General features: G+C 46.7%; 1 protein-coding gene across 3 annotated transcripts in view; it reads right to left on the reverse strand.

The window, feature by feature from the left end:
• Window positions 1-4,228: 4,228 nt before the first annotated feature.
• Window positions 4,229-20,755, reverse strand: part of TTI1 (TELO2 interacting protein 1) — a 51,469-nt gene continuing 34,942 nt past the window's right edge. Inside the window, exons 5-8 of one of the 3 annotated variants that reach the window (XM_017859070.1) lie at window positions 20,226-20,366; window positions 18,060-18,264; window positions 17,689-17,776; window positions 4,229-7,944 (exon numbers count right to left, since the gene is read on the reverse strand). In XM_017859070.1, coding sequence (XP_017714559.1) covers window positions 7,791-7,944; window positions 17,689-17,776; window positions 18,060-18,264; window positions 20,226-20,366 — 588 coding nt within the window. In that variant the 3' untranslated portion in view covers window positions 4,229-7,790. Of the gene's footprint in view, window positions 7,945-15,703; window positions 16,158-17,688; window positions 17,777-18,059; window positions 18,265-20,225; window positions 20,367-20,755 lie in introns of those variants that run through there. The other 2 variants (XM_017859069.1, XM_017859071.1) reach the window with 2 other exon arrangements.

The following is a 20,755-nucleotide window of genomic DNA, read 5'->3' on the forward strand; positions in this document are numbered from 1 at the left end:
TGGGAGAATCACCTGAGCCTGAGAGGTTGAGGCTGCAGGGAGCTGAGATTATACCACTGTACTCCAGCCTGGGCTACCAGAGTAAGACCCTGTCTCAAAAAACAAAACAAAACAAAACAAAACACATTGTAAGAAAAAAAAAGTCAAAGAAGATGCCACAGAGACCTCTATGTATGGCCTGTAAACTCTAATAGATTCACTCTGGCCCTTTACAGAGAAAGTCTGCAGACACCCGTTGTAGATGATCAAGTTTGGTTTGAGGCTGGGCAAAGCACCGGCTGAGCCAATGAGAACAAATCCTAGGATTTAGGCTGAGGTGGGAGGATCTCTTGAGCTCCAGAGTTCCAGGTCAGCCTGGGCAAGAGTGCAAGACCCCGTCTCTAAAAATCCAACCCAATCCTAGGCCTTTGGCTGGAGCTGTTAGGAGGTGCCCATTCACTTGGGTGTGTGACACTGAAGGAACAGAAGCCTGGAGTCAGAGTGAAGCCACCACTGGGGAAAGCAGCATCGGAAGACAGAGACAGGCTGGGGGAGCTGTGCCAGCAGGGCCTCTTCGTTCTGTGTGCCAAGATATTTTTTTTTGCTCAAGCCAATTTTGAATTGGGTCTCCTGTCACTCCCAACTGAGTTATGATGTGTACAGATACTGGCAGGCATGCCCGCAGGTCTTTGGGCATGTTATTTTTCCTGTCTGCAATGCCCATTATTCTGTCTGCTGAAATCTACTTGTCCACTAGGAGGTCACCTCCTCCTAGAAGCCTTCTTTGATTCTCTCCCCCTACTGTGGTTCTATTTTAGTTTCTGGGTGGTACATGCTGAGACCCAACCATCTACTTCCTCAGCTGTAACCGTCAAGAGGAGTGTGTTATTGCAGCCATAACAAAGAAATGGGCAGCAGGGGAAAGACGTTGCTGGAGCCCCAGGCACAGTGCAAAGGCCTAGGATTGGGTTGGATTTTTAGAGACGGGGTCTTGCACTGTTGCCCAGGCTGACCTGGAACTCCCAAGCTCAAGAGATCCTCCCACCTCAGCCTAAATTCTAGGATTGGCTCTCATTGGCTCAGCCGGTGCTTTGCCCAGCCCCAAACCAAACTTGGTCGTCTACAATGGGTGTCTGCAGACTTTCTCTGTAAAGGGCCACAGTGAATCTATTAGGGTTTACAGGCCATACATAAAGGTCTCTGTGGCATCTTTTTTGACTTTTTTTGGCTTTATAAACACTACTGCATTCATCCCCTCTGATGCAGCTGCCTGAAGAGGCACAGGCAACAGCTCTATTTCAGAGATGGGAAAATGCAGTTCAGAATTGAAATGACTTGGCCAAGGTCACACAGTTACAGAGAGGCGGAGTCAGAAATGAAGCCCAGCTCTGAGGAACTCCAAATCATCCACGCTCCTTCCACAACACAGTGCCTCTTGAAGACCACAGCCACCCCCTCCAGCCATCTCCAAGGATCCCCTGGGTCCAGGTCTACGCTTTCCTGCATCCTCCAGGAGACTTCTACTGCCTGCAGATCATGACTCAAACATCTCAACCTGAAATTCGAGGCTTTGCAGTATCTACCTATCCATTCTGTACCAACTCCTAACCCCGGCCCAAATAATACTTGAAGTGCTGGTGCGCCCTGAATGAAGTAAGAAGCCCCTATTGCTCCACAAGTTTTAACAGGGGGAATGGAGTATTTTGCAAAGCTTATGTTAACAAGGACTAGACTGAGTCAGCTGGACAGGTTCAAAATTAAAGTTGCCTGAATATAATCATAACTGGAGATGCACTCTAATGAGATTTTTTTTTTTTTTTTTAAATCAAGTGCAACAATCTGCCTGCAAGAATCTGAAAACAACTTGAGATAGCTTAACTCTTTGAGGGAAAAGTGGGTTTTCGGAGAGCCATGGTGTATCCTGTTATGCCGATTATCTCCTGGAGAGCTTTCCCAGAGCCCAAGTTTTTATCAGGATGCGTGTGCACATTTTCCTGGCCTCTCAGGACAGCATCGCAGCTTGCCACACCCAGGTGCTCTGTGAAGACAAGCTACTTTAATCTCACCGGGAGAGCTAAGTAATGTTCGGCAAGTCACGCCACCTCCCTGACCTGTTTTTCTCATTTGTCAGAATCTGGAGACTGAATTAGCCTATCAATTTGGGTCCCCAGTGGAATTAGGAACAATGCTGTGAATCCTTTTACCATCTCCGCAATTAGAGGCATTTCCCTCCCTTTTTTCAAAGGAAATCATCCCAGAATTTTAAAGCTCAAAGAGAGTTTAAGTGATTATCTTGCTCTTTCAGGGGTTCTTAGCTCCCCTCTGGCCCAGTCCCTCCACTTTACAGGCTGCAGAACTGAAAAAAGCCCCAAGAGAAGGGTTGCCTGAGGGCTTAGGAGCCAGACCAGAGCCAGACTGCTGCCACTGAGACTGGAGCTGGACATAACTCTGCCCTTGCAGGGTGGAGTGGAGACGGAAGTGAGTGGGGCCTCTCCAGAGCTGGCAGGGGACCCTCACACCAATATGTTCCCATGCCAGGCACCCTCTGGGCTTTTTAAGAGTTTGGGAACTATCTATGTCACTGGAATTGTGATCTAGCCAGTGCCTCACCATGCACCTGTGAGGAAGCATTCATCATCCCTGGGATCCTTCAGCATACGTGGGGGCGCTGGGCAGGGATGTGCACCTGAATTTACATAATCTGTGTGTTTTAAATTTCTCAGCTAGAAAAAAATCAAGTATTTATCTTGCTTTTTTTTTTGAGACAAAGTCTCGCTCTGTCATCCAGGCTGGAGCGCAATGGCACAATCTCGGCTCACTGCAACCTCTGCCTTCCTGGGTTCACGCCATTCTCCTGCCTCAGCCTCCCGAGTAGCTGGGATTATAGGCAAGTGCCATCTTGCCTTTTCTATACAAACTATACCAGTAGGTTACCAGATGGTTGATGAAGGGAAGATTCCCCTTACACAGGACTCTGGCTAAAAGCCAGCCAGCATGGCGGAATTAGAACAGCATTACTCTGCAATCCCTAATGAGCATGTGGATCCCAGTGAGATCGCCACGGTTGCTAGTGACACAGTAAGATATCAGACATACACACCTCCCGATGGAAGTACATACCACCACCTATGTTGAAGTGCCAAAAACAAAGCTAGAAGACCCAGACCTGATCACGACTCTTACTCTGCCTCCCAACGGCCAGGAAACACAGGTGATAGGAGGGGCCCATGAAATGACCTCCATAGGGATGCAATCAATAAATCCAGATGGTGGGAAACGCTATAGGAGAAATGACCATGTTTCCCCACTTACAAGGAAAATGAGAGAGAGGTGGAGGGGGAATCTACATATTAAAAGAGATTTATTTTTTATTTTTTATTTTTGAGACGGAATTTTGCTCTTGTTGCCCAGGCTAGAGTGCAACGGCATGGTCTTGGCTCACCGCAATCTCTGCCTCCCAGGTTCAAGCGATTCTCCTGCCTCAGCCTTCCTGAGTAGCTGGGATTACAGGCATGCACCACCATGCCCGGCTAATTTTGTATTTTAAGTAGAGACAGGGTTTCTCCATGTTGGTCAGGCCGGTCTTGAACTCCCGACCTCAGTTGATCTGCCCACCTCAGCCTCCCAAAGTGCTGGGATTACAGGCGTGAGCCACTGCGCCCGGCCTAAAAGAGATTTATTAGGGAACATACTGATACCAGCAACATACATCACTTATTTGGATCCTGATCCAAACACACTGGGGAAATTCAGACACTGACAATATCTGACAATATTAAAGGGTCATTGTTAGTTTGGTTAAGTGTGATAATGGTATTATGGTTTACATTCAAAAAGTTTCAATGTAACAGCTGGGATTTGCTTCAAAAAAATATGGGGTGTGGAGAGAGGTACACGGGCGGGGCACAGAGGAAGCAAGCCTGGCCATATGCTGACTGGCAGGGAAGTCGGGTTCATGGGGACATGGGACTTCATTACACTATTACCCACAGTAAAAAGTTAAAAAAAATTAACCTCCTGCTTAAAAAGTATCCAAAACTTTCTAATGAGTGTTTGCCTTTGGAGAGAGAAACCAGACGGCTGGGAAATGGGGAGGGGAGATTTACTCTTTACTGTTTTCTGTTTTGTACTGCTTGGATTTGGATTTTATACCATGGTTCTATGTTAACCATTCAAGAATATAAACTCATTAAAAAAAAAAAAAAACAAAAAAACCCAAACCACCCAGTTTAAATAACAAACTTCAAAGTGAGCTCTTGATCATACTTTTAATCCAAGAAGTGTCTTTATTTCCGTTTGTTTCCCAAAGAACAGGTTAGGTACAACAAAATTAGTTCCATCTCATTATTTGAAGAGAGGGAGGTGTATGCAGACGGAGGGGAACTGACCTCGTGTGTGTGTGTCTGTGTGTGCATGTTACCTGTGAGGGAGCTGGGGCTATGGAGATGGTAGGCTAAGGAGTTAAACCCTTAGAGCCACCAGACAATGTCACTTGAAAACACAAGCTATGAAATATAAATAACAGTCAGCTACTTTCCTTCAGTCCATTTCTAAGCAGTTGTGTGATTGATCAATTTATAAATCGATTGGCTGACTAATTCACCTTCTCTGCTGCCACTGCCACCGCCTATGGCCAGGGTGGGGTCAGCCCAACCTCTGGCTGGCAGGGGAGGAGAGATTGGTGGCCTCTGTAGTGGGGGAGCAGGGTCACTGCAGCTCCGTGAGCAGGTGGAGCACGTTGGCCGTGTACAGGTTTTGCTGCCCGCTGGCCCCGCGCAGTTGCACGGGGTGGAGGCTGGGGTGGGGAGGTGTGAACTGCACGGGGCAGTAAAGCTCATTCAGGAGGAACCAGGTGGAGTCTGGGTCCACCTTCATCAAGTGGAGGAAGACGCTGTGGAGAGATGGAAAGGAGTGAGTAGAGGGTACAGGCGGGGAAGGTGGGGAGTGCTATAGCCCCAATCAGGAGGCTATTGACCGGGCTATTTGAGAAGAAACCGGTAACAATATCAAGTAACTTCAAATAGTAGAAATAACCCACTTGAATTCATAAGACAGGACCAGTAGGATGGTCCCAAAGCCCAACAGAAATACAGGTAACAGTTTCATATCCACTGACATACAGAAAACCAGTAAATAGTCTAAGCAGAACAATATTGACAGCAAACAAGCTCTTGGCAAAGAAAGAGGCTGAGTTCCAGAGTGTAAAGCAGGAGTTTTCATAAAGAAGAAAAATGACAGAGTGTACCCTTTCTTAAAGGCTTTGCTCAGCTCACAGGCCCAGCCCAGGGTCAGGGGCAGGCCCAGGGCAGGGCTCCCTGTCCTGCTCGGGGGCCCTGAGCAAGCCTCATTATTATGGTCCTCCAGCATGGTGCTGAACTTGGCAGCTGGAGCCTTTCTGGCCGAGAGCCATGGATACTTGGTGGTGCGAACAGACACTCATGGCTCCCGTGTGAGGAGCCCGTTTCCTCACAGGGATCAGATCCACAGAATATGCCGCCTTTGGCAGGCTGGCAAAGGGCTCCTTTATTCTCCTGGGGCAGGAATGGCTAAGCCCTGCTCTGTAACCTTTGGCAGAGATAGAGCACTGATGTCCTCTGACACGTGACAGGGACAGAGCTCAAGGGCCCGCGCTACTGAATGCCACACAGCCACCGAGGGTGGTTTTTGTCTTAGTCTGAACTTTGGGGTCATAACCTGTGCCTCTTAGCTGCTCAAATACTATTTCTGAAAGATCAGTCATGTGCCCAGGGCCACTGTGTTGGGCAGTCCAAGTGTAAACTTCACACGCGGTGGCAATTCAGTCTGGCTTGGCAATCCCTGGAAGAATGGGGCCCTCCCACAGTGGGTGGGGCCTCCCAGCCAGTCTGCCCATCTCAGCTCAAAATTGCCTGCTCAGAGGCTGGGCTCCCCATGCCATTTTGTCCATACCACTGTGCCCCAGTAAGGCTGCCCCTTACTTTTCTCTTTTGGGACACCTTTCCCAGCACATATTGACTATTGATCATCTCCCTTACAACATAAGCTCCCCGAGGGCAGGGACCAGCGACCACATCTGTTCTACAGGTTGCTGTATTTCCAGCACCTGGAATGGCATGTGGTCAGCATCCAGTTAATGTTGACTGAACAGGTTCTCATTTCTCTTTTATCTTTTTTCCCGTGCAATATGTCCATGTAACAATGAATGAGTTCTCATTTTAATGAGGACGTGGCGAGTTACTACATTGCACATGAATGGCTTTAGACGACACCCCTCTCTAGAATACTTAAAATTCTACAAAAGGATCTGAAGGAGGGGTTAACCTCTCACCATCAAGGAAGGAACAAGGAAGATTATTAACAGAATTCAAATTATCAGAGGCATCACCAACTATGTGGCTTTGGGAAGTTATTTAACTTGCCCTGTTTCAGCCTCCCCATTTCAAAAATGGGGGATGTACTTCACTCAGGGTTTTGCTGAGGTTTAAAGCACAGATCAAGCCCTACACAGTCTAGCACACGTGACCCCTATTTACCAATGAACAGTATGTAGTATCTATTTGATAAATCACATTTTATTCTTGGCAATTATTCTAAGGAGCCTCTTGCATACTGTTCAGCATTAAATAGGAACTTCAATGCCTGCTAAGTGGGAGTATATTCTGGGTTTTAATTTCACTGATATGAAAGACCTGCACCCTCAGGGGATTTGGGTCTTACCATGAAGCCAGTCTTGATACCATCCTTAGGTGTAATGGACACACACTAAGGAGGCCAGGGAGGCAGTGGGGGAGTGGGGAGGGCGGACAAGGGCACTGAATTTGTTTTTTTTTTTGTTTTTTTTTTTGAGACAGAGTCTTACTCTGTTGCCCAGGCTGGAGTGCAGTGGTGCGATCTTGGCTCACTGCACCTCCACCTCCCAGGTTCAAGCCATTCTCCTGCCTCAGCCTCCCGAGTAGCTGGGATTACAGGCGCCCATCACCATGCCCAGCTAATTTTTGTATTTTCAGTAGAGACGGGGTTTCACCATGTTGGCGAGGCTGGTCTCAAACTCCTGACCTCAGGTGATCAACCCTCCTCAACCTCCCAAAGTATAGGATTACAGGTGTGAGCACCGGGCTCAGCCTACTGAATTTTTTTCTGGCCTGTTCTGTGCCCAAACAATTTAAGTTTCCTTTGCTTAGGATAATCTTGTGTTTATAACCTCCACAGTGGTTGCTGGAGAAGTGATTAGAATATTCTAATTCATCGTTTCCACTTCACCGCAGAAAGGAGATGAGGCCTGCGTGGGAGACAATTTTGTTTAAAATAAAATATCTTTGATAATTAGAGTGGCAAGGGAAATTATGAAAAAATGCACCAAAACCGGTGAGCAGATTTCTATTTACACGTGACACAGTTGACAGTTTTCCCTGGTGCCAAAGACTGTTAGAATGCAAATGGTTTCATTTGATTTTTTTTCCCCTTTCAAGAGCTGGAACAATTTCTCAAGCTACAGCATGGCGCTCTCCCAGCTTCAAGGAATATTTTTATCTGGGCAACACCCAGCAAAGTGGTGCCACGCGACCCAGTTCAGTCATAGCTGCGCTCTGACTTACACAGCATGAAAACGCTGCAATGTTCATTTTCTGAGCTCTTTTTTAACATGCTAAATATGAATGTTGTATTCATTGGCAGGAAAGGAAAAGAAAATAAGCCACTCTCTTTGCCCTGCAAGATACTCACATAAAATATTAACAGAAAAGCAAAGGGAAAACATGTGCAAAGTTCACCTTCTTTTATTAAGCAAGAGCCAAACTCTTGGAAGGATTGTTTTGGGTCTCATTTCTTTGCTCTTAAAGGGGCAGATGCCCCAGAATGGCAGGAATGCACGTTCCTTCTCTCACCTCTGTGGCTTGGAGCAAGTTATTTTGCCTCATGAACCTGTTTCCTCTTTCTCCAAAGATGATCACGCCTGGCCCACTCTCCTCACAGGTTTGTTCTGAAGCTCTGAGGAGAGGGGGTGCAGGACAACACTTTGAAGTATATAACGAAAACAGTATTCCTTCTTTCCTTCCAGAGAGAGAGAGACAGAGAGTCTGAGGCATAATTATCACTACCAACCTTAGCAGCATCGCCATGCCATGGATAATTTTCAGACACCCTGAAAAGGGCAAAACATTTGTCTTTTGTTTCATTCATAACTTTCTCCATACTGACTTGGTGGCAGGGCGGGGCGGGGGGTCCCAGTTCTCAGTCAATGGTGTCCTAATTTTCCCCATTATTTTCAGGAAGAAACAGATGCAATATACTCTGTCCTCTGCATGCCTGAGGTGGGGAGCAAATGCCATGCCATGCAACCAGGTGGCTGGCAGGCGTAGCTGTGCTCTCCTCCCCGAGAGGCATACGGCCTGCTGAACTCTAAATGCGACAAATTCCAAACCTGCACCCTTCTTGGCTTTAAGCTCCCAGGAGCTGAGCCTGAGGCCCAGGAGGTGTGATCTAAGTGCTTAGCACCAGGCTTTGTTCCAAACTCTGGTGCCACTTTGTCCTGGGGCCAGTTCCTGCCCAGCCTTAGCTGGGAAGAGGGACCCCGAGAGAGTGAACAGCTGAAAGCCAAAGATGTTGAAAACTCCTTTTACATAAGCCAAAGACAGAAGACAAAGACAGGACCTCTGCTTTGAAGTGACTGGGGTAACTGCCTGGAAAATGTTCCCAATACATCTTACAATGCGCACGGATGGCTGTTGAACACGCCAAATGGCCAGTTCCATCTTTTTTCAAACCCAAAGAGAAACACTTTTTAAAAAATGTATGTACACCATTTAACTCCTGAACAAAAATTTCTTTCTCCTCCCCCAGGCCCAAATCAGTGGCTCCAGGGAGCACAGTTATCAAGAGATTATCTGGTCCCCAGAGTATCGGGAGGCACTCAGCTGTGCCGCATGCCTCCGAGTGTCCTGAGGCGAGTGATTATCTCTCAATAACCTGTAGGGCCGTGTAGCTTAAATGATAACTTGACTTTAAAAAATTTAGAACTCGCTGTTAGGCAGTTTCTAAGCAACCTGTTTCCATGGCAAAGAAGCCTGGTGTTTATACTGATTTTTCACTTAAAATGCGGTTTTATTGAATTTCACTCCATGCAGGCAGCCATTTGCCTGCACTTCAGCCCTATCTACAACTGACGGCTATCAGTAAGTACCTAATAAACTCCAGATGCCAAACCAGAAGCGGTTCCTTCCTTCATGATCAATATGGGGGTGCTCCTAGTGAGCAAGCTGGAGGCAAGGAGGTGGGAATGGGGAGGGAGGAAACGTGCTCCTGGAATCTGGTCAGCTGGGTTTAAGTCTTATCTCTTCGTGGTTCATCAAACATTTACTAGAGCCTGGTCCAGCCCAGGCACTAACTGAGGTGCCTGTGGCACAAAGACAGAGGGACAAAAAAGGCTCTGCCCTCAGGGCTCTCTGTCTGCTGGGGTAGACGAAGGGATCACAGAGGCCCATGGCGCACTATGGCAAGGGCAATTCTAGAAGTGATGTGCGGGGTGGCACCAGGCATGGCTTCCTGAAAAGGGGCACGGCAAGTTGCTTCTCTGTAAAGAGCAGGTGGACCAGATCAGTTCTAAGATCCCTGGCAGCTCCAAGAGACCACGAGAGTTTTCAATCATGGGCACTGGATCCTTATCCACCCCCACCCTCCCAATATGGCAAAACCAAAAAGAAACCCCTCTGCTCTGCTGCAGGAGCGAATATTACAGAGTATGTTCCCACCATCTCTGTCTAGACAACATCTGCTCAAAGGGAGCTCTAGAAAACCACCAGCCAATGAAGGCCCAGTGAAGCTAAATAAACTGTAACTGAAATGCGCGGCTTCCCGCACTCCTGGGTGACACGCTATTCTTCCTCTGTCAATTACTTGCTTGAGGGATCTGCTGTTCTCCGTCTCTTTCTGGATTTATAAAATGCTCTCATGAGCCGTCAGGGTAAATGCCAGTGGTAAAGAACATGTGGCTTTGTGATCTGTTTGTTTGCTTATTTATTTGGGGCTTCTAAAGAAGTGACTCAGAAATGTCTCCTTAGGAACACGATACAGGCTCTATGTGGGCACCGCTAAATGCAGTGGGAAAGTAAGCTCACTTGTGGGAAAGCAGGCATATCCACTAAGTTATTTTGGTGTTCCCGTTGTTCCTTCTCTGGCAGCACAGCCTCCACACTCTCCTTCTCTCTGGCCATCTCTTCTCCCATCACTCTGTACATGCTGATGCTGCAAATGAGGCTGTGTTTCCTTTCAAACAAATGGATGCTCAGGGTGTCGCTGCGTCCTAGCCACAAGCAGTGGGGCTGTGTTTCTATACTCAGTAATGTACTCTAATGGGTCTCGGTTCATTGGTTAACCAGTATTTCAAGCCTGTCCCTTCTTGCTATTCAATTTAGCTATCTTTCCCTGCACGGAGGTCGTTTTTTGTTTCTAAATGTTGGAAATGGAGGATTATGACTTGAAGCAACGATTTACTCTCCAAATAAATACTACCAATTACCTTTGCAGCTATACGTGCTTGTTAGACTTAACTATATTTACCTGTTCAAAACCATTCATCTATCGATCTAACACCAATATGCGTACTCACACAGAGACCCATATCAAAAATATTTAAATGCAACAAGGGCAGGCTTTAAAACCATAAACACTAGTAGAAGCAAATGATGCTAACCATACCCCTAAAGTGCCACAAGATAAAGTATCATAAATGCAGAGGAATGACTCCATTGCTTTGTGCATATTTAAAAGGATATGGCACTGAGAGGCCCAATCTGTTATAGACAATTCAAAAATAAGCCAGAACCTAGGAGGGTTTAAATCCCACTGGGGCGAGATTTAAAAGCGGCCTTTTCCATCTGGCCAGTTCTCCTGCCTCCAGGAACCCTGTAAGCCTAGATCCCACGACAGTGCTGTTGGGCACAGATTTCAAAGTGGCATTCTGTGCTGAGCACTGTGAGGGCTGACTTGGACCTTTCCCCCTGCTGGCTGCACTCTCGGGCCACATTCAGTTTCCTGCACCTCCCTGGAAGGTATGTACCCTTGAAGATAAAGACATCTTCATAGCAGCCTACCTATCTTGCCCCCCTCCTGCCTGAACTGTTTCCTTGTAACCTGTGCTTTGGCACTAAGCCAGCAGCCTCCACTCACGGATGTCTTCAGAAACAGCTCTAGGAAATGTACTTCTGTATTTACTGCAAGGACGTTGAGGATATTAGTCACAATAGTACCCAGTGTTCTTTTAAGATGACCCATGGAGAAATTTTCAAGCCTCAGTAATAAGGAAATCCATGCTTCTTTCTGAAAAGCTTTCTTTCCTTTTCTTTTTAAAAACTCTTATTCAGGTACTTCCTGTACCATTTTCCTCTTTGCTGTCTGTCAGTATGCACAGAGCCACTCTGAAAGCTCCTCTCTAGCAAGACTGCAGGGCTCTAACTGTATTGTCTATATTAATCTCAGCTGGGTCTCATCTTGCTTTTGCTGTTATTTTTCCATTTAAAAAATTTCTTCGCTTCCTTCCTTATTTCTTTGTTGCAAACAATTTATAAGATGTTCCAAGTCATTTTTGGAATAAGACATTTAAATAATGATTAACAACTACTATTTAGTGACTTTTACTCTGTGGTGGTATTATGTGCTACCTGACTTTACTGCATCCTTGTCGTCGTCGTAGTAGATGAAATAAGCAAAATAATATATATGTTCTTTTCAGTCTTATGGATGAGAAAACAGAGACTTTGAGAAGTGAATTAATTTGTCCAAAGCTATCTTGGTATTGAACAACAATGTGAGGCCTTGGTAGTTACCTCTGAAAATCTTCAACTCTCAACACAGCACTTGGCTCATCATAAGAGACCTAGTAAGAATCTTTTAAAATACACACATACAATAACACAATAGAGATCATCTCCCTGGCTACTTTACTCAGTACTGAGACAACATTTACTTCCGCGCCTCCGAGGTGTTCGAGAGGGATGACAGAGCCTGCAGAGTGAGGAAATGACTACCCTGTGGTCGACCACAGCCTCTGACGACCGAAACCCACTTTGTGCGGGCAGTGCTGCGACCAGGCTCGATCTGTCATCGAGAGTGTTCTGTTTCCAACCTGGCACGGCATGTGCACTGTGCACACACACCCCACGCTTGGCTTTCCTACTGGGTGGTAAGATGGTTGACCCTGGCAGGTTATCAGTGACATGACAACACCAAGGAAGTAGGGACAGAATTGGCAGCATTGAATTTAAGTAGATTTAAGTAGCCCAGAGGTCCCTGCCTTCAGTTCTGAAACCAAGCAACCCACTTGGTTTGTAATCTGCCTGCCAGATGTTTCTTATCTTTGACACCATGAAATCAGGCCTATATATGCAGAGTGAACAGCTTCAGATCTGAGTGTATTTTTAGAACAATGGGACTCAGAAAGAAAAGCAGCAATGCCTGTCAAAAGATGGATAATAGGAAAGCTAACTACTTGGGTTTGGATTTGTCAACTATTAATCAAGTGTCAAAAGGAAAAAATATTAGGTGTGCCCTTATTTCCATGCTGGGTGCAATCCAAGGGGGAACAGCTTTGCAGTCCAAGCTCAGCCAAACTGCCCACACCATTTAAGGCGATGAGCTACTAATTTCAAGCTCAGCTGAACTAATGGATCACCTCTGTGGCTCCTCATCCGTTCAAATATAATAGGCTCATGTGTGGGTAAAGAGAGGAGTTGGGGCTCTGACGGGGATGAAATGGATGAGCCTGTGCCAGTCTGTGTTCGTCCAGGGTTTGAAGGCACCAGCTGGTTCTTTGATGGGTTGGGATCCTACTGCTAGAAAGAGAGCAGGGAAGTCAGTCAGTAAATGAACCTTCAAACCTGGTCCTGACTTCTGCAAACCGTGGTGGCACAATTAACATGAAAAAGATCTTTCGAGGTGAAATCCCCAGTTCAGATTCTAGTAAAGATGAAGCAGGCTTACAACTAGAAATTCTGTGGCCAGTGTCTATGTGTCTGTGTATAACATACACAGCATGCATCACCTATTTGGGAAATTTACATACAATGTACCTCACATAGGTGTGTACACAGATGTAAATATACCTTCAGAACATAAGCAGAGGGCAGAGGCCCCTATCTTGTTCCCTCTAATTCTAGTCCCTAGAACAGTACCTGGAGACTCCCTGAACATACTAATGTGATTCATCCACAAGGACCCTATGAAAATGAGGTTTTCATCACCCCTAGTTTACAGAGGAAGAAAATGAAATGAAGCTAAATCATTTGCTCAAGGTCACATGGCCAGTAAGATCTCAACCTCGGTTTGTCCAAACCAAGACTGCTGCTTTTTCTCTCACACACAATGGTGAGGCAGAGGGAGCTGGAATGGCAACCTCCCCAGCGCCCCATCAGGGGCTACAGCAATAACAGCATCCAGGACTTGTGTGGCCAGAAGGTATACCAGCTGGTCACCACCTGCTGGCACCCTGCATCCCTACCTGGGCTCTGGGGTTAGCAGGTGGGGGTAAGACTAGGGGTGGAGGCCAAGCATCCTAAAAGCTTTGTTCCTCTATTATGAGACTTATTGGGCACTGTCTTCATCTTTTTTTCTTTTTCTTTTTTTTGAAAGTGTCTCACTCTGTCACCCAGGCTGGAGTGCAGTGGTGTGATCACTGCTCACTATGGCCTCGACCTTCCAAGGCTCAGGTGAACCTCCTGCCTCAGCTTCCCAAGTAGCTGGGACAACAGGTGCACACCACTGCGCCTGGCTAATTTTTATATTTTCAGTAGAGACAGGGTTTCACCATGTTGCCCAGGCTGGTCTGGAGCTCCTGAGCCCAACTGATTCTCCCACCTCAGCTTCCCAAAGTGCTGGGATTATAAGTGTGAGCCTCAGCACATGGCCTGACTTCATCTTTTCAAAAATAGGTGTTGTCTAGTTTTGTTTCCTTTTAGCCGAGGGTAAAAAGGCTCATTGGATGATGTAAAACCTCACTGCAAAAGCCAGGGAATCTCAGAGTCTGCTAAGAGATGGGCCCAAGGAGTATGGGTTTAATAGAGTTCAACTAGGCTAAGTACATGCATGGACTTCAAGGAAAAACAAATTTAGGATGTATGCTCTCTTTTCAAACTCCTTTCATGTACAGGAGGGAAAAGCTACATGGCCAGAAAGGCACAGAACCGAGAACGCCCAGGGCATGCCAGGAGACATCTTGGAGGCCGAGAATTTCAATCAGCAAAGTTTGCCACTGCAGTCGGCAGAGATGGGGGCGTGGGGCGTGGCTGATCTGACCTGTTGTCTGTAATCCAATGCCTACCCTCAGGGACACTGTCTTATTTTTAGCTCCTGGTATGCTAAGCCCTCCTTCCCACACCGCAAATATGATTTGCACATTTGTTATCCATTGAAGTTACTTAACTAGAGGGACTTTGGGGGAGCTGGCTTTTTTTTTTTTTTTTTTTTTTTTTTTTGGCATTGCCAGTTAACAGTGACACCTGGTGGTAACACACAGCAAGGTCACACCCTGCCCTCACCTTCCTGCCCCTCCCCATACCTCCCCCAGTTGGAAGATTTATGCCCCCTCCATACAAGGCACATTCACTAGATAAAAGCATTAAACTGGAATGGCATCTCTGTTCTTAGCATTTACAACCTCGGTTATATCAACCACCCCCTGATCAATTTCCATTTCTAGAGTTTACAGCCTGGATGTAAAAGCCTGCCACAAAGGCTATATTTAATATGACAAATTAAAAAAAGCAAACACTGGTTTGGTCATTCTTTGGAGCCAGGAAAAGCAAACAGGAGCAAGGAAAAACCCAAGCGTGATGCACATAAAGAGGAACTCTCATGGGGCTGCTAAGTCTGCCTCCACCCAAACTCGATGAAGGTGCCTCCTTAGAGGTCCTAAGCCCACCTGCCAGAGGGGCCCACAGACATGGCTGCTCTACAGGGCCAGTGCATATCCATCTCCTTCCAGAATGCATAAGGCCTTGCACCAGCCTCCTGCCCTGAGAGGTTCCCTCACCAGCCCTCTGGCAGACAGGAGAGCCATTTCCAAAGCAAGCTGGTCATCTACCCAGGGTCGGAAACTCACTACCTCTGGTCTTCTCTGGCTTTTCTGAATACTAAGCCAAGGTTCCCGCTTGGGCCCTTGCAAAGAACACAGCTTTCTCTTCTCCCACAAGGGTAAGCATGTGTAAATGCGTCATTTGGACTGCGGTATGGAGAATACCTAGAGGGGCAGGAGTGGAAGTGGGACTGGTGGTGAGGTCTGTCGTTCTGGTGGGGATGATGGTGGCCTGGCCTGACCTAGTGGCTTGGAGGTGTCATTTTGGGAGAATTCATTTTGAAAGCAATTTTCCAAGTGAGGTAGGCAGGCTTTACTTTTGGTCATGGATGTGGGGTGTGAAGGTCAGAGAAGAATTAAGAACAAACAACGGGATGGATGGCAGGGCCATGTGCTGAGATAGGGACTCCACCTCATGCAGGGGACTTGGTTCCTCAGTACCAGTAGGTATGACTTTTCTTTGAGATGGAGTCTTACTCTGTTGCCCAGGCTGGAGTGCAGTGGCGCGACCTTGGCTCACCGCAACGTCCGCCTCCCAGGTTCAAGCGATTCTCCTGCCTCAGTTTCCCGAGTAGCTGGAATTACAGGTGCCTGCCACCACGCCAAGCTAACTTTTTGTATTTTTAGTAGAGACAGGGTTTCACCATGTTGGCCAGGCTGGTCTCGAACTCCTGACCTCGAGATCTGCCTGCCTCGGACTCCCATAGCGCTGGGATAACAGGCATGAGCCACCCACCGCACCGGACCGCCAGGTATGACTTTTCAATACTAAGTGGCCCAACCCCCCACCCCTCTCTCCATGCAGTAATGAGGCTCACAGAGAGACCAGGCTTCCTATTGTCTCAAGCTTCTTCTCCCACTTAAAGAGCTTATTAATTTTGGATCAAGGACAAGACTGATTTTTCTTCCCCCCGATTTCAAGTTAAGTTTGCAGGTGATATGTGTGAAGCAATCCACCTAGCTCTTCCTCCCGCTCCCTGCCCGTCAGGAGGGAGGCCATCTGACTCAGCCGCTGAACGGAATGTGCTGGAGCAAACAAAGGGAGCTGCAGTCAAGTAGTGGGGCTGCGTGTTCCTCCACCTGAGGCTCCCTGAACACCAGCTCAAGATTCAGCAAGGTCCAATTCCTGGTTTAATTGCTTTCAGCGGCAAAAAAGAGAATTAGAAATGAAAAGATAATGAATTGAGAATATTAGCTTATTTGATGGTTCTAGACTTGAAGGATGGGACGGGGTGGGTGTAGGAAAAGTAGAATGGAATGGGGAATGTGAAAATCAGACCTTTGTAACTCTTGGTTGTAATAGGCATCTAAAATAATTTACTTCAAGATAAACTCATTATGTTCTTGAGTTGCACTTTAAATTACAGCACAATCAGCTCCAGGGGCACCGCCCAGGGAGGACTATTTTCACCCTAAGTTGATTCTCTACGGAATAAAAATGCTTGGGGACAGAAGCTGGTTAGGATGCGCCCCTGTGCTCATGAAACTATGACTGATTCTGGGACTAAGGGATATGACGGGAAAGGGACAGGAAGAAAAAAGGAAATGGGAAATCAAGAGTAAAAAACAGCAAAGGACAATAAATCAATTCAAGAAGATATTACCATCACTCCCACAGAGTGCAAGGTTTATAAGGGGCAAGCTGGTTCTCCTCACTGCACAGTCAGAGCAGCCTTTCCGCCCCTCAGGGAATGAGGTGACTCCTAACTCCCACCCCACTGAAGAGGATCAGGGATGTGCCTCGAGAAGCTAGGAAGAAGCAGGGATTCTGCTGCAGGCATGAAGCTGGTGAGGCTGGAGGAGCTGCAGGGCCCAGAGCGGCACACAGTGCCAGGCCCAGCTTTCGCCCCAGCAGCAGACATCCTGGGATGGCAGTTCCAGGATGCAGGCTGCTCCCGCCTGGAAGGAAAGCTAGGAGAAGAGGGGCAGAGTAGATTTTGAGTCTCACGTCTGGGGAATGCTGTTGTGCTCAGAGAGTTTCAGCTCTTAGTCCTAAAGTAACCAGCAATAGCTTCTTCTCCTAGAGGTGATACAGCTTTTCTCAAATAAGCATGGTCAAACTCTTAGAAATTGGAAGCACCTAGTTTCAGAATCAGAAAAGGCCTTTTAAGCCATTAGTCTGGCAGCTCTTAATGTTCTTTGGGTCACAGATTCCTATTAGAACCTATGAATGGTTCCTATTAGAAAAAGGCACATGTGCACCTGCCTGCACACAAACAATTTTGCATGGCACTCGTGAGGGTTCATGGCACCAATGCCCATCTAAGACCTGCCGTGGAGTCGACGTATGCCATATCAGGAACCCAGCACTTTCACTTTGCTGTTGAAGGAGCCAAGGCATGAAGAAGTGCCAGGCACCGGGTCTCTAGGCCTAGAAACAGATTCCCCTCCAACCCAGGAGGGTGCTGAGTCCTCTCTAGCACACCGTCTTTCTGCTTCTTGACCCTCTGGAACTGTTGCTGACTTTGCAGCAGAGGAAAAGGTTACTGGCAAAGAGAAACACATCTAGTAAAAATACCATCTCTAGTGCTGGCACAGTTAAAGAAATTATCTTAACCTGGCAAGGAGAGAGAGAAAACAGCAGAGATGCCTCAACTCTGCTTGCCATTAGCAAATCATCTGTAATTTAGAACAAACGTAAAGGGATGCGGGTGATCAGGCAGACGTACCTCCTGGCAGCCTCTTGTAATTTCACGGGCTGTTTGGCGCTGAGGTAAATCAAGCAGGCATCAGCCACTTTATTCAGGTCACCCTCACCTGCAGAAAAGACAAACAAAACAAGCGTCAGCCCTCACACTTCATTTGGGACAAGCAGTGACCAACTGTGTCTGGAGAAACTGCAACAGCTAGGCAAGATGCCCTGGGCTCTCTACTCCATCCCGCCAAAGAACACATCAAGATAAACAGACAAATAGGCCAAAATAAGATGGAAGGAGGTACACAGAGGGGAGTGGAGGGGGGCACAACTGAGCAGAGGGCATGATGGCAGGGGTGAGACAGATGCTGAGTGTCTGTCCAGGTGGAACTGCCTGGTACCCACCTAGGTCCAGTCTCTCACAGAGGGGGCCCAGGCCCTGTAAGACAGCCAGCTGCAACTTGAAGGCCAGTGTGTGCGAGTAAACTGGTCCAGCCCTGGCACTGATGGGGGCCTGGGTGACTAGGGAGCCAGCCAGCTTTGGCAGGACATCTTTGCAGAACCGGCTGCGTAGAAAGTCGCCACACTTGCTTCCCAGAGTACGTAAAACCTGCAGAAACAGCCCCCAACCTGGTGAGTGAACATCGCCCATGCAGCAAGAGAACTAAAGAACACTTGGTAATTCGATTTCATCTAGGTCTCTGCTTGGAAAAAAAATAGAATTACTGCTGTTAATTCCTTGCCCATGGTTTGTGATTCTGACAGTTATGAATCTGGAGGTCTCTGCTCCCAAGGCATTGTTGCTTCTATCCATAAATACAGATTACACGGCGAATAATTCAAAGGAATCTTGGGTTGGATGAATAATATGATTAATATCTTGATTTCCCTCCCATTTTTGTTAAAAAAAAAAAAAAAGAAAAGAGAAGAGCTTAAAGCAGTTCACATAGATCATTTCTTGAATCTTCCTAACATCCCTTGAGAAAATACGTATGCTTTTAACTCTAGCTAGCTTAGCAGCCATGCACACTATGGCCCAGCTGCTGCCACATGCAGGCATCAGGAGGTGAGTGACGGGGCCAAGGTCCCTGGGCTGAACCAAGGCAGGGCCCCTGAAGTTGCAGCCGGCTTGGTGTTCCTTCTGCTCAGCTGCACAACCTCTTATGCACACCACCCTCACTCTATCTTTCAGAACAGCTAGTTTCTTTGCGTGTCTTGTTTGACACTTTCTCTAGCAGAACATATTGAAACGTTTTGCCCTGCCGCACAAGACTGAGTAAACAGGATCATAGGAATTTCTTTAAAAATTGGTAAGCAAGGCATAACCAGTACAGAGTGTCTGCTGATTTTGCAGAGAACAAGGCTCTCATTTCAGGTCCCTCAGCTGAATGGCACAGCTTCCATAGACCTCGGTGTCATCATTATGTCTGTGCATGGGGAAAGCAGCCTCAGTTATCGTGCACACATCTTTATTTTTTTTTCATTTTTCTTTGCTTGCTATTATTTCAGACAACCTATTCTCACCAACCCCTCCCCCCCCCACCCCCCCCTACATCTGGATAAGATTTAGCAATACCTACCTCCCTCCCCCTTAATCTTCCTCTTTTTTTGGCACACATACATACACAAGCACACGTGTCATTTTGTGAATTTCGTTTTGGGAAAAAAACATTAATTTTTTAATATTTTAATTTGGTCTAGCATATGCTGAAGAATTTACAGAAGATCAAACTACTTTGGCCAACTGTATCTGGTGTATTACCAGTTTCATTTTGTGTCCCTACACATCTTTTCTCTCTGCTTCATCTTACGCACCTTCTTCTAATTTACGGTAGCTTGTTGTGGTATGTATCTCTGTAGGTTGCCTTAAGGGCTTTTTAGAATAAGAAAGGATATAAATAAGCTAAAATATCCATGCTAATGTAAGCTAAACTAAGCCAGGGAGAATAATATATATACATACATACAGGACTTACATATATATAGGACTGTTAGCTTTTCAAAGCATTTCACCAAACAGTCCCATTTTATCCCTGACAACACTATGAGAAAGGTGGGCTAGGTGTTCCTAAGCCCAACACGAAAATGGGTGGTCCTGGGTTTTGCCAGCGTCACTCAGCTGGGCAGAGGACACCCGCTGCTATAACCTCGACCCCTTCACCTTGACTCCTGTGCAGTGCAAAGAACATGGAGTGAACTCACTGCTCTGGGTTCCTATCACTTACTAGCTGTTTGATTGTGAGAAAATTCCTTAACTTCTCTGAGCTTCTTTCTTCCTTTGCCAAAAGTAAAGACAATATACCTACCTTGCAAAGTGGTTTTAAGGAGACAAACTCCTGTGTGGAGGAGTGCTGAGCTTATAGCCTGGCCTTTTCATCTACTAGTTCATCTACTTCAAATTCAAAAGGAGACTGTTACCTTCTTCTTTGTGCTTTTCTTACGTTTCTCTACTTTCTTCACAGTATGTGACATTGCAATCGGGTGAAGAGAACCAATCCAAAAGGCCCCAGTGAGCTCTGCGCCTACTAACTCTACCCTCACAACAGACCACGGGGGATGCTGGTGCAGTACCTTGAAGGCTCTAAGCACTGCCAGAGGGGCATCCCGTGTGAGTCGGTGCACGAGTGAGGGCCAGGCCCGATGAGCCAAGGGAAGCAGCTGGTTCTTGTGGGACTGCAGAACAACCACACACAGATCCAGCACATCCAAGACCTGAAAGAGACATGATTTCAGCAGATGGTACAGGCTTGAAAACAGATACCTGGGATCAAGTCACCATTTTCAAAGAATAACGTTTAGAAATGTATTAATTGGATAATTGTTTTCTGAGTGCTGACTATATGCCAAGCACTAGCTAGGTACTGAGGGGACACACAGGGACAATATACACGTTTCCTTGCCTTCGCAGGGTTCATGGTCAGCTGGGGAAAGACCTTAATTAGATAACGCCTAAATGAAGTGATGATTAGCAATTGGGACAAGAAGGAAAGTCAAAGGTGAAATGCAAAGAAACGAGGGGAAGGATCTAAACCACAGACTGTTGGGAAGTCTTCGCTGAGGAAGGAGCTTCTAAAAGAAGACACAAAGGATGAGTAGGAGTT

Source organism: Rhinopithecus bieti, unplaced genomic scaffold (genome assembly GCF_001698545.2).
Source record: "Rhinopithecus bieti isolate Rb0 unplaced genomic scaffold, ASM169854v2 scaffold_38981, whole genome shotgun sequence".
Taxonomy (NCBI): Eukaryota; Metazoa; Chordata; class Mammalia; order Primates; family Cercopithecidae; genus Rhinopithecus; species Rhinopithecus bieti.